The sequence below is a fragment of the Ammospiza caudacuta genome, chromosome 3, assembly GCF_027887145.1.
Source record: "Ammospiza caudacuta isolate bAmmCau1 chromosome 3, bAmmCau1.pri, whole genome shotgun sequence".
Taxonomy (NCBI): domain Eukaryota; kingdom Metazoa; phylum Chordata; class Aves; order Passeriformes; family Passerellidae; genus Ammospiza; species Ammospiza caudacuta.
The window spans coordinates 81,798,515-81,813,655 of NC_080595.1; the positions used below are offsets into that span (position 1 = coordinate 81,798,515).

Consider the following 15,141-nt stretch of genomic DNA (forward strand, 5'->3'; position numbering starts at 1 on the left):
TGTCCAGATATTGTTGTCTGTATTCTATGTATGTGTCTCTGAGGATCAGTTGCCTGGAAATGAAAACAAGACAACAGCAATTGTTTACATAGATGTCGCCTAAAAACGTCTCAGGCATTTATGTTCTCTCTGCTGACTTTATGCTAATTGTCCATCTCTTAAATTGACACATTGAGCTATTTTTGGGGTGTAAGGAGGAAAGTCAGCAAAGCAGGGTTTATAATTTGGAAGGAAAATTATACAGAGCTAAAGGGGGAAAAAAATTTCCCTAATGCAACTTAAAAAGTTTTTTACCACCTTTGAAATCAAAACCTGATCAGGATGGTGGTGTGTGTTCAGTTGATTGCTTTCACTCAGTTTAACAAAATCGAGGTTCAACCAGAAATACTCATTCAGCCATGGCTTTATTAACAGCAAATGATGGCTTTGAAATGGGCCTGAGTTCAGCTCTAAGTACAATTTACTTAATTGTTGCACTATGGTATTTTTGTATAGGTAATTCTTATTTAAAAGTAATAATGGATTCACAATGGTAATACTGGTAGTACAGGTGAATTACTGATACAGAACTACCATTTTCAGAAGGATGAGATCTGTAGTTTTTGTTTCCATACAGAGAAAATCTCAGGGTGGGCTGTCCTTTAAGGACAGTTTTACTTACGTATGAACCCGTTATCTCCTTTCAACACCACATCCTGCTGCTGTCAGGCAGCTTGCTGCCTCTGGAACAAATCATTCCTCTGTGCTGTGCCCATTTGCGAAAAGGGAGGAGTGTCTTGATCTCCTTTGCAAACTGTGCTCAGTTCTGCTCTGCAGTGACTCCTCAGAGTGCCAGCTTCCCCAGACCCGTCATGGGATCCTTGTCCAGCACCAGCAAGGGCAATCCCCAGACTTGCTGTGCTCCATGAAGGAACCACAGTGGGTGCCCTGGGACAGTGCCCTTTCTGAAGACAGTACTGAAGACCTCTTCACTATCTTTAAAGATGCTATCCCAGGGCTCTCATTTCTGCTGCACGTCCTTTAACAAATTAATAAGCAAAATAAATTCAATGTTTCAAACATATAAACATAATTAGCATCTTACTGACAATTTCAGTTGAGAAGCTGAACTGTACAGATGTACAAATTTGTGTTCCTTATAATTATTTTACATATACTTTGGGGTTTTTGGGGGTCCCCCTCTTTGGTATTCTATCAGTCTTGTATTAAAGAGATGAGAAGATCTGAAACATTTAATTAATCTTCAAGTATAACTTGCCCCTTTTTTCAATGATGACAAAGTTTTTCCTCACTCTGGGTTAAATAAACTGACATTTAAAAAAACTTAGAGACAGGATTAACCCTTTCCTCATAACACCTCCCATTACATCTGTTTTTTACAGTGGCCAGTGAAATGGGTTCAGCCTTCAAGTATCAAGGCTTGTGTGAAACAAACACTCTAAACACCCCGAACTGGTGCGGAGTTTCCAGGGAAACTTTGGTGAAACGGCAAAAGGGAGACATTATCTGCCAGTTCCCCACCCCGCAGAGGACCCAGCTGCACAGAGGAGCACATCTGCCCCTGCGGAGCCCGGGGATGCCAGAGCTGCTCCCGCCGTCCCCGACACCGCGGGGCCACTAGAGGGATGTCTACAACCATCCTTCCACGGCTTCTGAAGCAAACCACCACTTCGCATTCCTGGCCAGCTGCAATCGCACACGGCAACCAACAGTCCTAAGAAATGCTGCAAGGGATGCATCAGAGGGCTGCTCGCCGCGGCCCAGGGAGAGTGTTTGGACACTACCAGTTGGAAAGATGAGATGCAATGCTTGGAGTGCTACAAGGTCCAAGAGAGCAGACCAGAAATCATAGAGTCATGGATTCACAGAATGATTTAGGTTACAAAGGACCTTGATGATAATCTAATTCCAACCCCTCTTGTTCTGGTTGAATAGTTTTAACACTATTAAAAACTACATCTAGTTATATCCTTTTATTTGATTTGTTTCCAGTAGTTTAGCTTGTATCTAGTGGAATGGCATTATCTATTTAAACTATCAACAAGTTAGCATGAGAGTCACACTGCAAAAAGTTTTATTTTTCTATTAGTTTAAATTAGTTGACTAGGAAAGCATGAAAATGTAATAGAGAAGAGTTCTCTCTCCTACAGTGATCAGGTGTTGGAACTGATAGGATGAAAGTGGCTGCAAAAAAAGGAAAATATGAGTAAACTGAAGAAATAAGCATTAGTTGTAAGTGTTATAAAACAGCTTGTGCACTCCAGAACAGCATAAATAAGGAGCCCAAATTTACTACCCCGGCTGGATAGATGGGTCAAACTGTTACATTTAATTACATATACTAATAAAAAAAAGTTTCAATTTATGTGGAAAAGAAGCATCATGGATTTTAAAAGAGGTAATAGTTAGAGTTGGGTGATTTATTTATTTATTTAATAGTTAATTCCCTGGAAAATGTGGTTTCAGTCATGTCTAAACTATTTGCTTCAAATTTGCTGAATAGTTTTGGCTGGAAAAAAAACAAAGAAGGGGATAAACTGTGTTGGAGGAAAGTCCCCAGTTACCCAACAGCTCAATGATCAGAGCATGTACTTAGGTAGCAGAGACCCCTTAACAGAGGCTCTGTTGAGGTGGACTATGCTCAATCTTTCCTGTGGCCACTTTGATTTTGTCCCAGTTGCAAGGGATGGGGACACACCTCCCAAAGGAGCAGGCTGGTTCCCAGAGTAGGAAGCTGTGATTCTCATGCTCCTCCTCACTGACCCAACAAACTTGGTGCCTTTGTGCAGGTCACCAGATTCATTGAGAGGAAGAATTTCCCCTTTGTCCTGCTTCATGGATACCAAGGCCTTGGACAGCTTTCTAAGAAGTAGAATTCTGCTTCAAGTTCCCTTGGACAAAAGTAGGATTTCCTCATCCTAAGTATATCCATGCTATGACATTCTTTCAAGCATCCAAAACAAATATTCTACATTGGATTAAAACATAACATTTAATGGTTCATGCATAGAAATAACCTTCAGGTTATTTTCTTTCAGCAAAGAAAAGCAGCCAGTTTAGTTATGTCCACACTGTGCTGATTTTTATGACATTCACTGCAGTTCTTGAGCAAAAATGTAACTTCCACCAAGTCTTTAACTGATGATGAAATAGTTTGATAACCTTCATCCAGACTACTCTATGCTTCTTACAAACCCTTATTTCTGCAGCCACATAAGAGCTGAAAATGACATTGAGAGCTCCCAACTCAACACTCCTGACTCCAGTCCCTGTGGTGCCAGACACCATATCTTATGGCCCTGTCAGAGTGCACTGATACACTGCAGGTAGGTATTTTCTGGCTGCCTTTACTTGGATGAAGGTTGTACTAACCCCGCATTGTAAATAGCTAGAAGCAGTCTTATTTCCCATCTGCACTCATCTGTGACCAGTTTACTCACATCTGCTCTTCTGCCAGCACTCCTCTGTAGTGCACAGCTCTTAAACTCCTTGGTTGCTGTCTTTGGTGTATCTTTAGACACCACCATATTCTCATTCACTTCTCTGCTGGATCTAGAAAACTGAGTTATTCAAGCTATCTCCATAAAACAGGCTGCTTTGTTCCTTTATCTCTGCCAAATTCCCATTTTCAGTTCCTCTTCTCCAATCAGAGGAATGGAACTATTTATGTCCCAGTGTTCTAACTGGATCTTGCCCTATCCTATCTCACTTAAGTATCTTTGTTAAATTTTACAATACCATTTATACTTTTTAATTCCATGTTTTCATTAGCTAATGTAAGCCTGAAGTAATTCTCCTCAGCTGTTTCCAAGTGGTACAGTCCCACATTACATCAGAATTTCTTACTAGTCCCCAAGGGCACTCCCTCTATAGACTCTTACCATTTTTAAAATGTCCTGTTTCTATCATTCCCATCATTGAGCTGATCCAGATATTCTGAGCAATATCCCAACCCTCAACTGTCTACTGATGTTGGCTGATGCAAACAGGATCAACAGCATAGTCCTGGATTTCATGCTGGTAAACAAAAAGGTTCCAATGTCAAAAAGTTAAACAAGAGGGACCAAGACTGGTCCTTGTAGTTCCTACCAAAACAAATCCTCAAGGATTCAACTAATACTTACCTCTCTGTTTCACCTCATGAGGCATTGCAATCCTACATGAAGTGAGTTCTTTTAACTTTGGGAATAGCATGATATCCTTCAGAATGTTTTATTCTCCTATAAGAAACGTCTCCAAATAATTCCCACTAATGTCAGCTTTCTCACATCAAAATCTTCCAAGTTTTCTTCCAATTTGGTTGTAATTACCTCCTGTAATACCTTAATTTTTATTACCCATAAACATGGAAAATTAAAGTATTAAAGATATGTTTTTCTTATCCATGTGTAGTGTTTCATTTTAATATTGTCCCCCCATCACCAAAGACCAGGGCAAAACTGAGATCATCTCTATGTCAGCCTCTTCATACAGTAATCCCATTTATTATTCGACAGCCAAGTCTAGAAATAACAGTAGTTAAACATACTGTCCATGTTTCCTTCCTTCCTTCCTTCCTTCCTTCCTTCCTTCCTTCCTTCCTTCCTTCCTTCCTTCCTTCCTTCCTTCCTTCCTTCCTTCCTTCCTTCCTTCCTTCCTTCCTTCCGCCACTTCCTTCCTTCCTTCCTTCCGCCACTTCCTTCCTTCCGCCACTTCCTTCCTTCCTTCCGCCACTTCCTTCCGCCACTTCCTTCCTTCCGCCACTTCCTTCCGCCACTTCCTTCCTTCCGCCACTTCCTTCCGCCACTTCCTTCCGCCACTTCCTTCCGCCACTTCCTTCCGCCACTTCCTTCCGCCACTTCCTTCCTTCCGCCACTTCCTTCCTTCCGCCACTTCCTTCCTTCCTTCCTTCCGCCACTTCCTTCCTTCCTTCCGCCACTTCCTTCCGCCACTTCCTTCCGCCACTTCCTTCCTTCCGCCACTTCCTTCCGCCACTTCCTTCCTTCCGCCACTTCCTTCCTTCCGCCACTTCCTTCCTTCCGCCACTTCCGCCACTTCCGCCACTTCCGCCACTTCCGCCACTTCCGCCACTTCCGCCACTTCCTTCCTTCCGCCACTTCCTTCCGCCACTTCCTTCCTTCCTTCCGCCACTTCCTTCCTTCCTTCCGCCACTTCCTTCCGCCACTTCCTTCCGCCACTTCCTTCCTCCCTCCCTCCCTCCCTCCCTCCCTCCCTCCCTCCCTCCCTCCCTCCCTCCCTCCCTCCACTTTTATATGCAAAGCTGTGTTTTCACTTGTGCACTCACAACTGTTCTTACAGGTATCTGACAGCCCCTGCAGGTTCCCTGAGAGCAGGCACAGCCACTGTAGTTGTTTACACCCTGGTATCAGCTGGACTGGCTTGGTTTCCCCACAATTAACAGTAGCTAAGTCTTGATGAAAAGCAGATCACAGGAATGACAGTGCTAATGCAGAGACACATAATGTGGGTATTCAGAGATGCACACAGAACCTCTACACTAATCATCTTTTTTTAGCTTGCTCTATCCAAGTCCTCGTCTACTGGCATTTCCCCCTAATTGCAGGGAGCATTCAGTGCCTGGGGTTTTACTGTCATTTTCCAAGCCAGTTCCTGCATACTTATGGCAAAAGGCCAGATCAAAAGAAAGATTGATTAGGTGCCTCCAGTAGTTCTTACACCAAAATCCAAGATGACAATTCAAAAAAGCTCAATAGCTGTGTAACTGTGAAGGTCACTAAGTTTGCCACCTACCTCTCTGCCTCCATCCTGCTGAGTGTTCTCTTTGAAAGGCTACAAAGCCTTTTCTTCCTGGCATCCCATTTCTTCTTAATGCAATTTTCTGCAAAACCACACACACCAGCCTGTAAGACAGTGTCTAGGAACTTTATTTGAAGGTGTACTGTGTAACATGAATTGCCACAGGATGGAGAAAGGACAATGCATACATGGGTTCTCATTCTGCTAAAGAATTCTGGATCAGATCAGGCTGAAAATGCTGGTTCAGATTATGCCTCATCTAGGAAAACATGGGACTTTGGCCACATTTCTCATAATTCCCATTCAGTATCTAATGTTTAAATGTTTGATCTTAAATACAGAATAAACTATCAGAAAAGCTTTTGTTCTTACAGGTACGTGTTCACTGGAAGAGATTGTTACAGGCATACAAGTGACAGGTCTGAATCAATCTCTAGTCACCTTGTCAAATTAAAAGGAGGCAGAGACAGCTTTGAGAAGCTCTGGCCAGCACTTCCAAAGGACCAGCAGCATTGTACTCCTGCATATTTCCAATATTTCAGCCTTTACAATGTGTCATGTAAAGGAAGTGCTGCAGAAAGAAGAGCAGCAAAAACCCTCCTCTGCTCCAAGGTACTGTGAGGTATAAACAGTCTACTGACAGCATAAGAACAAGGATTTCATAAATCACAGCAGTCTCTCAAACTGTGATTTACACCTAGAGCCACAGAGCCCTAAGCGTCACCTATATGCACAAAGCAGCAAAGGAAAACTCGAGGTCACTTTGTCCTTACTCTCCAAGCTACACTTACTGCAAGTTTCCTCCTGAGCCTTACAGCAGAGAATCTGGACATCACCATCATGTAAGCATTTCAACTAACCTAGATTCACAGCTTCACTTCTGTCTTCCCAATGCATCCAAGAAACTATGAAACTACCTTATAACAAAAGCAATGTTATTTAGCTGGGGAGTTATGTAAGCAATTAAGAGCCAGGCAGAGACCAAGTCCTGCGTTATCAGACACACCCAGACATTACACAGCCACTTTTGATTCACACCTCCTTTTCTTGATTCCTTGGTATTTGTGCTTAAGATACTGACTTTAACACATCAACGGACAGTATAGCAACTAATAATTCTATTATTAGTTGGTATTTATTAATATTTATCAGCTATATATGCTGTTTGAAAAAATGGGAAGCAGCTACCTGGCGCACCTTCAGAGACAAAGGTACATGCCTTTCCAAGCAGAACAGTAGATATAGGCCTTTACCCACAAAGCTTACAGATGAAGACATTTTCTTTAGCATTTGCTTGATTACTTTGGTTTGCATTTAATAATACAGATGGCTGAGTGGTTTTGTAATTTTATAGCTGGCCTGTGCTAGTAATTGATGTGGTAGTGTCAGTCTTACTGAGGCTGGTTTGGAAACGCATGGGGTTTGAAAAGCTGCTTGTATTTAAAGCCTCTTGTTACATCGCAAGAGATGAATTAAATGAAAGAATGTTAAACAATGTTGGGGTTTTTTTTTCCTGTGGACTTTACATAACTGTACTATTTGTCCCAAGACAACACTGGAATCAGTATATCAACGATGAAGATTGTGGCTGACTTTGCAAGTCCTTCAAAAATGTAATTCCTATATACACAAGTTGTGTACCTGTCTTCCTGTCTATTTTCACTAACCTAAAATGAAGAAGTTTATTTTTAATCCAGAAAAAGTAATTTATTAACCCTTAGGCTGACTGAACACTATCATGTGAGAAAGGAAAAATAAAACAAACAAACAAAACTGACAATAAACTTATATTCCTTTTCACCTCTAGTTCATATTTATGAATATAAAAGTAAAGAAACCCCTGTACTAATGACATAAATCTATTTTCTGGAAGTAGAATGATGATCTTTAGCTACGCCCTCCAAAGTCTCAAGACCTCATTATCTAAAAAATGACTTGTCCTATTTCTATCACAACAACACTGATCCGCGTCAGCGCAGCGTCCTGAGTGAGTGATAGTTATGCACCTTTGCCTGTAGCAGTCTGACATGGTTTACTTTTGGCAGCTTTCAAAGACTGTATCTGCTTGGACTACTGACAGGTGTTTTGTCCATCATACTCTGTTGTCACAACTTGCTTCTCATTTGGGATAGAGTTGATTCATGTCACTGAACAGAGATAGTCCATGATATCTCTGGCAACTCACTTAGCTCTTCTAGCTGTTCTCCCATATGCAAAACACAAAGATGGACTAGATCCACGAGATCTAGTGATCTAAATTTTAGAGAACCTAGCTATTAGGAGAATCAACTCCCCTGTTGGTAGTGCTCTTATATTCTTCAAATATTTTCAGAGTGAGAGCCTGAAAGAGGATTTGCAAAAGCCTTATTTAGCCAGCAGCAAGTGCTAAAACCACAGCCCCATCTCTTAAAACAGATGCGCACATGGGTGCTTTGTCTCCTTTTGCTTCTTTTGCGATAGTAGGGAAAGCATGCCCAAGGTCCAAAGCCAAATCCCTCTTCTCCCTGAATAGGCTTGGGGACTATGGAATACCCTAAAGCAACAACCTGAAGCTGATGGCTTTTAACCAGTAAGCCCCAAGTACGAACATCTTACAAATCCGTACCTATAAATGTAGCCAGTTGTGAAAATGGTCAACAGTGAATTCCCTACTGCCTTGGGACACCTAAAACATATTTGGACTGTAGATTATCTAAAGAGTTCAGCAGCATTTCAGGGAACAGACAGAGAGATGAAGGATCCAACTGTGGAGTCCTAGGCTTAAAGCTACAGCAGACATACTGGAAGGCTTGGACTTTGCCTTACAAAACATAGTAAATAACATTTGACAATTCACTGCATGGGACTTCAAAACTAGCATACACAGAGAGAGTAGGAAGAGTTCTGCCTTAGATAGTCCTTGTAGGAATAGGTGATACCCTGAGAGATTTACACCACTGAAGGCAGAAAAAGTAGAACTGTAAAAAGACCACAGAAGGTGGTGTCATTTTTCCTCTAGGGCACATTAAAACAGTGTTTTTTGCAAACACTGAGAGAAGGATTGGACTTTCTGAGTACTATTTTTGTTACTTAGTCACTTACAACCAGCAATAAATCTTCTGCTGATGATTTTGTTGAGGATTTGTGTCATACAAAGGAATTCAGCTGACTACCGTTGTCAATGTGTCTCCGTAACAGAGTAAAACTCGTTTAGCTAGTAAACAGATATGTCCTGAAGGGTGGAAGAATAGATCTATTGGGCAAGAATTTCAAGAAGGTACTATTTCTACACACTTGCTTTTGAAGTCACAATCACACTTTTTTTCCTATGTAAAAAGGGCTGTTATGCTTATTTAAGATTTTGTTACTTTTGTTTAGATAGCATTCTGAACAAAGCCATTAAATCACATAAGCTAAAGATCAGTTTTTACAAAGCTTATAGATAAGAAAAACTAAAAAAAAAAAGAAGCACGTTGCCTATAGTTAAGAGGAAACTAAGAGCTTAGATCATCAGATCACCTAGTGCCCAACTCTGAGTTCACTGAAATCGTCCCCAAAATTGTTGTTCACAGTAACAGAACTTAGCACAAGCTCCTTACTGATCACTAGAGACATGCTTATTATGTTTGGTCTGTTGTCCAAACCTATTTCAAATCATTTTAAAAAGCCAAAACATTTTTGTTGTGCTACTTCTAAAAATTAGCTAATGAATAGGTTGCAAGTGAAGAAATCATATTTATTTTAGGTAATTTAGAGTTTTGAACTGCTGTTTTGCAAGGCTGTGTAATTTCATGATCCAGTTAGTACCCACATATAATTCTAATAGCAACCCAATTCATTCTTACACTTACTTCTTTTATCTCCTAGCAAAGTAAACTGTTTGAGTAGACGATGTGATTTTTTTTGGTGGTGCTGCAGTTAAGCAGATCCTAATCTGTTTTGAAGATGAAGTAGTCCTAAGATATAAATAACCAGTGCCTCTCCCAAACAGATTTCACCAGTTCCTTCAGAAAACTCTCACAAACTCAGTGTGGTTCACTGTAAAGTGTGAGCAATAACGCCCATATTGACTTTTCAAAATGTTCTTGTGTGTGTGTTTCTGTGAGGCTTGAGGATTTTGACTCAGTGGACTGTAAAAGCAGAATCCAGTTATGGAGTTTGGGTGGATATTCAGAGCAGACCTTCCTTCAAGTGAGGAGTTGTTTAGCACCAGGGCCCTGACTCAGAATATCACTGAGTGTGATCTCGCAAGTGACTCACATATTTACTTCTCTGACTCTCTCTCCTCTTCCTTTAAAGTTAAAATACTGAGCCACTTTTCTGACATCAGCTCACTGCCAGCCAGCTATCAGCTGAAAGTCAACACAGTAAAATGTTAACCTTTCCTCCCTGAGGTCCCTCCACCTTAGTGAATGACACTTCCAGTCTCTGTTTTTCTGCCCTAGAACATCTGCCCAGCAGCCACATCTCAGCGCTGCTGGAACCATAGTTTGGCCACAACTTCACATGCCATTCCATGGACCATCCCTACCATCCAATTCCCCACCTCCATCCCTGCAGCCACAGCTCAGGCATCAGTAGCCTGTCTCCCTGCTGCAGCCACTCTTGCCTGGGTCTGATAAACAGCATCCTGTCCCCTCAAAGTGCCCACCGAGCGCAGCAAGGTGGCTGTACCTATCTCCAGCACAGTGTGGAGGCTCATCTTCCTCGAGGGGCATGAGGATGGCCTGCACCTTCCCCAGCACAGCTCCCCTCTGCCTAGTTCTTCATTCTCCCTCTCATACATGTAGGATATACACACAGGAGAGGGATGGAGTACCTCTCCTAAGAGAGAATTTGGACTGTTCAGCTTGGAAAAGAGAAGGCTTTGGGGTGACCTTATTGTGGCCTTTCAATACATGAAGGGAGTTTATAGAAAAGGGCAAGACTATTGACAAGACCATGTAGCAACAAAACAAGGGAAAATGGTTTCAAATTCAAGGAGTGTAGGCTTAGATTAGATATGGGGGAAAGAAATCTTTTCCATGAGGGTGGTGAGGCACTGGAATTTCCCAGGGAAATTGTGGAGGCACCATCCCTGACGTGGTAGGGCCAAGCTGGATGGAGACCTGAGCAATGAGGCCGAGTGAAAGATGCCACTGCCCATGGCAGGGGGCTTGGAATTAGAAAATATTTAAGGTCCTTTCCAACCGAAACCGTTCCATGAATCCCTGATTCGTGCCGTGAGCACTGCTGCTCTATCGGAAACACTGGTCTCCCATCTTCTCAAATATTGCTGGCTTTTTTTCCTGTGTGCTTGACGCCATGCGGGCAGGCTGAGGTCTCATGTGCCAAAACGCACACAGCCCTGTCTCCGAGCGGCTGCCTTGCCCAGGCCGGGCACGGCCCCGCCGAGCTCAAGGCTGCAGCCGGGCGCCGGGCGAGCGCCGAACAATGCGCCGCTCGCAGCGGGGCCTTGTGGGTAGGGGAGGCGGCCTGCGCGGGGCCGGGAGCGGGAGGCCGCGCCGGGCCGGCGGTGGGCGGAACGCGGAAAGCGGAGAGGAAAAGCGAGGCTGGCGGGGATCGCGGCTCCCGCCCCAGCAGCCGGCGAGCGCTGCAGAGAGAGCTGCACTCTGAGCCCGACCCCGCGGCAGCCGCTCCCCCTTCGCTCCCCACCTCCCCCCGCCCTCAGAGCGATGTCCCGGCGGAGCGGGCAGTGAGGCGGCGGCCGCCAAGGGACGCCCTGAGCGGCGAGAGGCGGAGGCACGGCGGGAAGCGCTCCGTCCCTCCCTTCCAGCTCTCTCCCCTCCCTCTCCCCGCGCCCGGGCGGAGCAGCGGCCGTTTTCCCTCGCCCTTCATGCCCGGGCGGCGGCCACCGGCGGCGCTGCCCTCCGCTCCCGCCTCGCCGCCCCCGCCCTTCCCGGGCTCGCCGCGCTAGGCCCGGCGGGCGGCCCCGCGCAGTGCCCTCCGCGGGCCCGGCACCAGGCGGGCCGGAGGATGAGCCAGCAGCCGGCGGGGAAGATGTCGGCGGCTCCCCTGGCGGCCGAGGCGCTGGAGCCAACGGCGGGGATGCTCGAGGGCCGCCAGAGGAAGCTGGAGTCCATGATCCGCGACCCGCGCTCCCCGGTCAACGTGGAGAGCCTGCTGGTGAGGGGCGGCCGCGCCTGGGGGGAGCGCTCGGCGGGGGAACAAAGGGAGCGCTGCCCTCGCCTCAGGCGGGCGGGAGGGAACGGGAAGGAAGGAAAGGGCTCCCGCGTCCTGAAAGTGCTTTCCTGGGAGAGGACGAAGGATCGTCTCCACGCCCCCGGCCGGGCCACCGGCAGCGGGGAGGTGGCGGGAGCGGCCCTCGCCTCCGGGACGGTGTTGGGCGAGGGGACGGGCACGGCACCGTGAGAGGAAAGCGAGCGCTCCCCGATTAGCAACATCTTATTTGGGGGAAAGCGAGAAACGTCCCTGGCGAGATCTGATCCAGGGAGAGGAAAGCGCCTTGTTTTCCCTCCCAGCATCGTTCACACCGTTCGCTTTCGCGCCTGGGAATCCCGGCGTGTCCGTCCCCAAAGTACCTGCCTTTGTGTGCGCTGCCGGGCACCCATCGCTCACCCCTGTGAAACGTCCCCTGGTGAAGCTGAGGTTGCTATGAGATGTGGAAATAATTCAGGAAAAGGGGACACGCCTAAGGGAGAAATGTAACTGGGGGATCCAGTGACCCTTCACGTTTATTTTTTATTGGGGCAAATTGATTCGTCTGTGTCCTGTTTCAAATAGCATTTTTCCGTGTGAGTGTATGAAATACAATTTACTTTAGTGAGGCATCTATGCCCTTGCGAAGAAGTGTGAAAGGGGTTAGATTTTCTCATTTAACCATCTGAACTCTATAAACACAGTCAAGAGACAGGTTATTATCATTATTATTATCACTGTTATCGTTATTTTCATTATTAGTATTATAAATATTAGTATTTTGACTGATAAATACTTTAGGGTCTTCAAATCTTATATTTCCAGTCTGCCCCAAGATTTCCAACGTGTCCCAGTTATGAGGAGCAGAAAAAGGGAGAATAAATCCCAGTCCTTCCAGCAGTTGCTCAAGGCACATACACTGTGGTTTTTTTTTGTGCTTTCAAATGACTCAGTTCTGTTTGGCCAAAAATACAGGAACTGACTGAACAGAATGTATGCCTGTGCTGTGTGGAGAATATAGGAATTTCCTATAACATCTGAAAAATGTTCTTCCCGAGGCTGTGGTGCTGTTACTCCTCTCATACATGTTCCGAGGCATAATGACAGCCATAGTCAATGGAGGGGGGTGGGAAACAGTACTGCATATCTGACTGGATTCAGATAAGTTTTTGCCTAGGTCAAAGCAGAGAGAGCTGCCTCTGGGCTTCGCTCCCAGCATTTTCACTTTGGTATTTTGCTTGGAAAACTTTGACCTGTGGCCAAAAAAGAGCAGTTAAAAATAGTACAGTCATTCTGAAAAATGCATCAGGTTAATACTTAACCCCAGTAGACTTTTTCACACTCTGCTTTTATACTTTTATATGCATGATTCTTTTATTCTCTCACCTCCCATGCCTTGGATGTAGATTGAATACACTAAAATATGTTTGTGTTTCTGAAGATAAATCCTAGCTGCAAAATTGAGACTGGGCTGCTTAGAACTTGATTTTTTTGTTTGTTTTATATGCTAGCAATGTAGACTGCTTCATGAAATACATTGAGAAAGCAAACTATGGGAGAGTGTTAGCTGGATTGTAAATGCATTTTTTTATAGTAAAAGTCATCACTGTTCTCTACACTCTGTCTGTAAGTATTGTTAAAAACCAGCAGCAATGAAATATTTTGCTAATCAATCACATTTCCTAGCTTGTGCAGTCTACATATCTGTGTATGAAATAATGGACTATTTATGAAATAATGGACTATTTATTATTCTTATTTAGGAAATTTGCAACAGATTTCCTGTAAAAGCAGTTTCTTTTGCTCTCTGGCATTGTTGCTTTATGAAATTTGACATTAATTTTGCATTGGTGTGCTGCTAAATAGTCTGAGTATGAAAGCATATTCATATTGAAAAATTTACTTGTTTACTAACCAGCTCCCTTGCAGTGTAAATTATCAAAAGTGGAAATGTGTTTTCAGTTAAAAGTAGAAATACAGCAACATGAACTGAGAGTCAGGGGAAGCATCTTAAAAAGACTAGCTGGAATGCCACTATTCCATCCTCCAAAAATAACATAACCAAAACTAAAAATGTGGAATGGAATTCAAAATGGAATTCATTTCCTTACAGTGTAAAAAGTCATAAACAGCTGCTATTCTGTATTTTGTGTGCATGCTTTATTTTTGGGAAGCCGTAAAAAGCGAAAAAGTAGCTGTTGATCTCTAACACATGGTGTAAATTTGAAAGACGTGAGAAGCTGAGGTAATAAGCTGTCTTTCTCTAGATAGCAATTCCACTGTCATCAAGGGATGTTTTATTCAGTGGCTCTAAATGAAGAGACTCCCTTTGCGTACCTTCCTGACCACAGCATGGCTGACCACATCCATCTGTTCCTTCAGCAGGAGAATCTATGAAGCCAAAAACATTGATTGATGATGTTCCTCCCATCCCCCTTCAGGGCCCAAGAGAGACTGTTAGATGTTCTAATGGGATTTTTGCTGTCTTGTGTGCCTTAACAGTTATTAATGCCTGTGTTGAGCATAATTATTTGTGTTTGATTAAAGCATATCTTCAAAAGAGACCTGTGCATTCTCAGTTTAGAGGCATTATGAGATGGAGAACTCTGCATTTAGTTTGTTCTCACAGGCAGTTACGAAGGCAAAATAAAACGTCCCAGGAAACAACCAACCAACCAAAATGTGTGGCATGTTATTACCACCCATCTTCTGCTAAATAAAGAAAAGTCATGGAGGACTTTCTACTCATTAGCATAGATGAGATGCACAGCCAGCACTTGGTGGGGTTCTTCTGGTTTTGTTCTGATTAAGAGATGGAGAGAGGAATGGTAGAACTGGGTGCTCAGTGCTGTGATAGGTGTCAGCAAAGACATCCACAAAGGGAAGTGGTTATTGCAACCTCATTGAGGCGTTGGCTGAGTGCTTATTCTCTCATTGTGTCTTGTTGAAAGCTTGTTGTTAGGTTGCCTATGCTAAGATAAATAATTTTGATATTGTCACAGCTTTTTATGGTACAGTCTTACTCTTTTTGGGCATGTAACAGTGCATTAGTGGTTATGAAAACCTGTTTTCTGTGTTACATTTAGATCATGCAGATTACTTTATAAAGCTACCATATTTATATTATTTGCCTTTCTGCCAGTTGTGTCACCCACTAATTTAATGAAGTGACATTTTTATGTGTACTGCATGTACACATGGATGATAGCACTTAATGGCATTTGACCTTGGCTGATCCATAAGAAA

General features: G+C 43.8%; 2 protein-coding genes across 3 annotated transcripts in view; both read left to right on the forward strand.

Moving 5' to 3' along the window:
- The first annotated feature begins 8,180 nt into the window (after positions 1 to 8,180).
- Positions 8,181 to 11,653, forward strand: LOC131555462 (basic proline-rich protein-like). The gene is made up of 2 exons (XM_058801501.1): positions 8,181 to 8,216; positions 11,051 to 11,653. The coding sequence occupies exons 1-2, from the start codon at positions 8,181 to 8,183 to the stop codon at positions 11,651 to 11,653; spliced, it is 639 nt and encodes a 212-aa protein (XP_058657484.1).
- The window catches only part of ROCK2 (Rho associated coiled-coil containing protein kinase 2), a 97,403-nt gene continuing 93,914 nt past the window's right edge, over positions 11,653 to 15,141 (forward strand). For both annotated transcript variants that reach the window (XM_058802903.1, XM_058802904.1), the window contains exon 1: positions 11,653 to 11,862. In XM_058802903.1, coding sequence (XP_058658886.1) covers positions 11,713 to 11,862 — 150 coding nt within the window. In that variant the 5' untranslated portion in view covers positions 11,653 to 11,712. The remainder of the gene's footprint in view (positions 11,863 to 15,141) is intronic.

Coding starts and splice junctions, on each gene's coding strand:
- LOC131555462 (XM_058801501.1), top strand. CDS start 8,181: ATGGGTGCTTTGTCTCCTTTTGCTTCTTTTGCGATA. Junction 8,217..11,050: donor CTTTTGCTTCTTTTGCGATA/GTAGGGAAAGCA, acceptor CCATGCGGGCAG/GCTGAGGTCTCATGTGCCAA.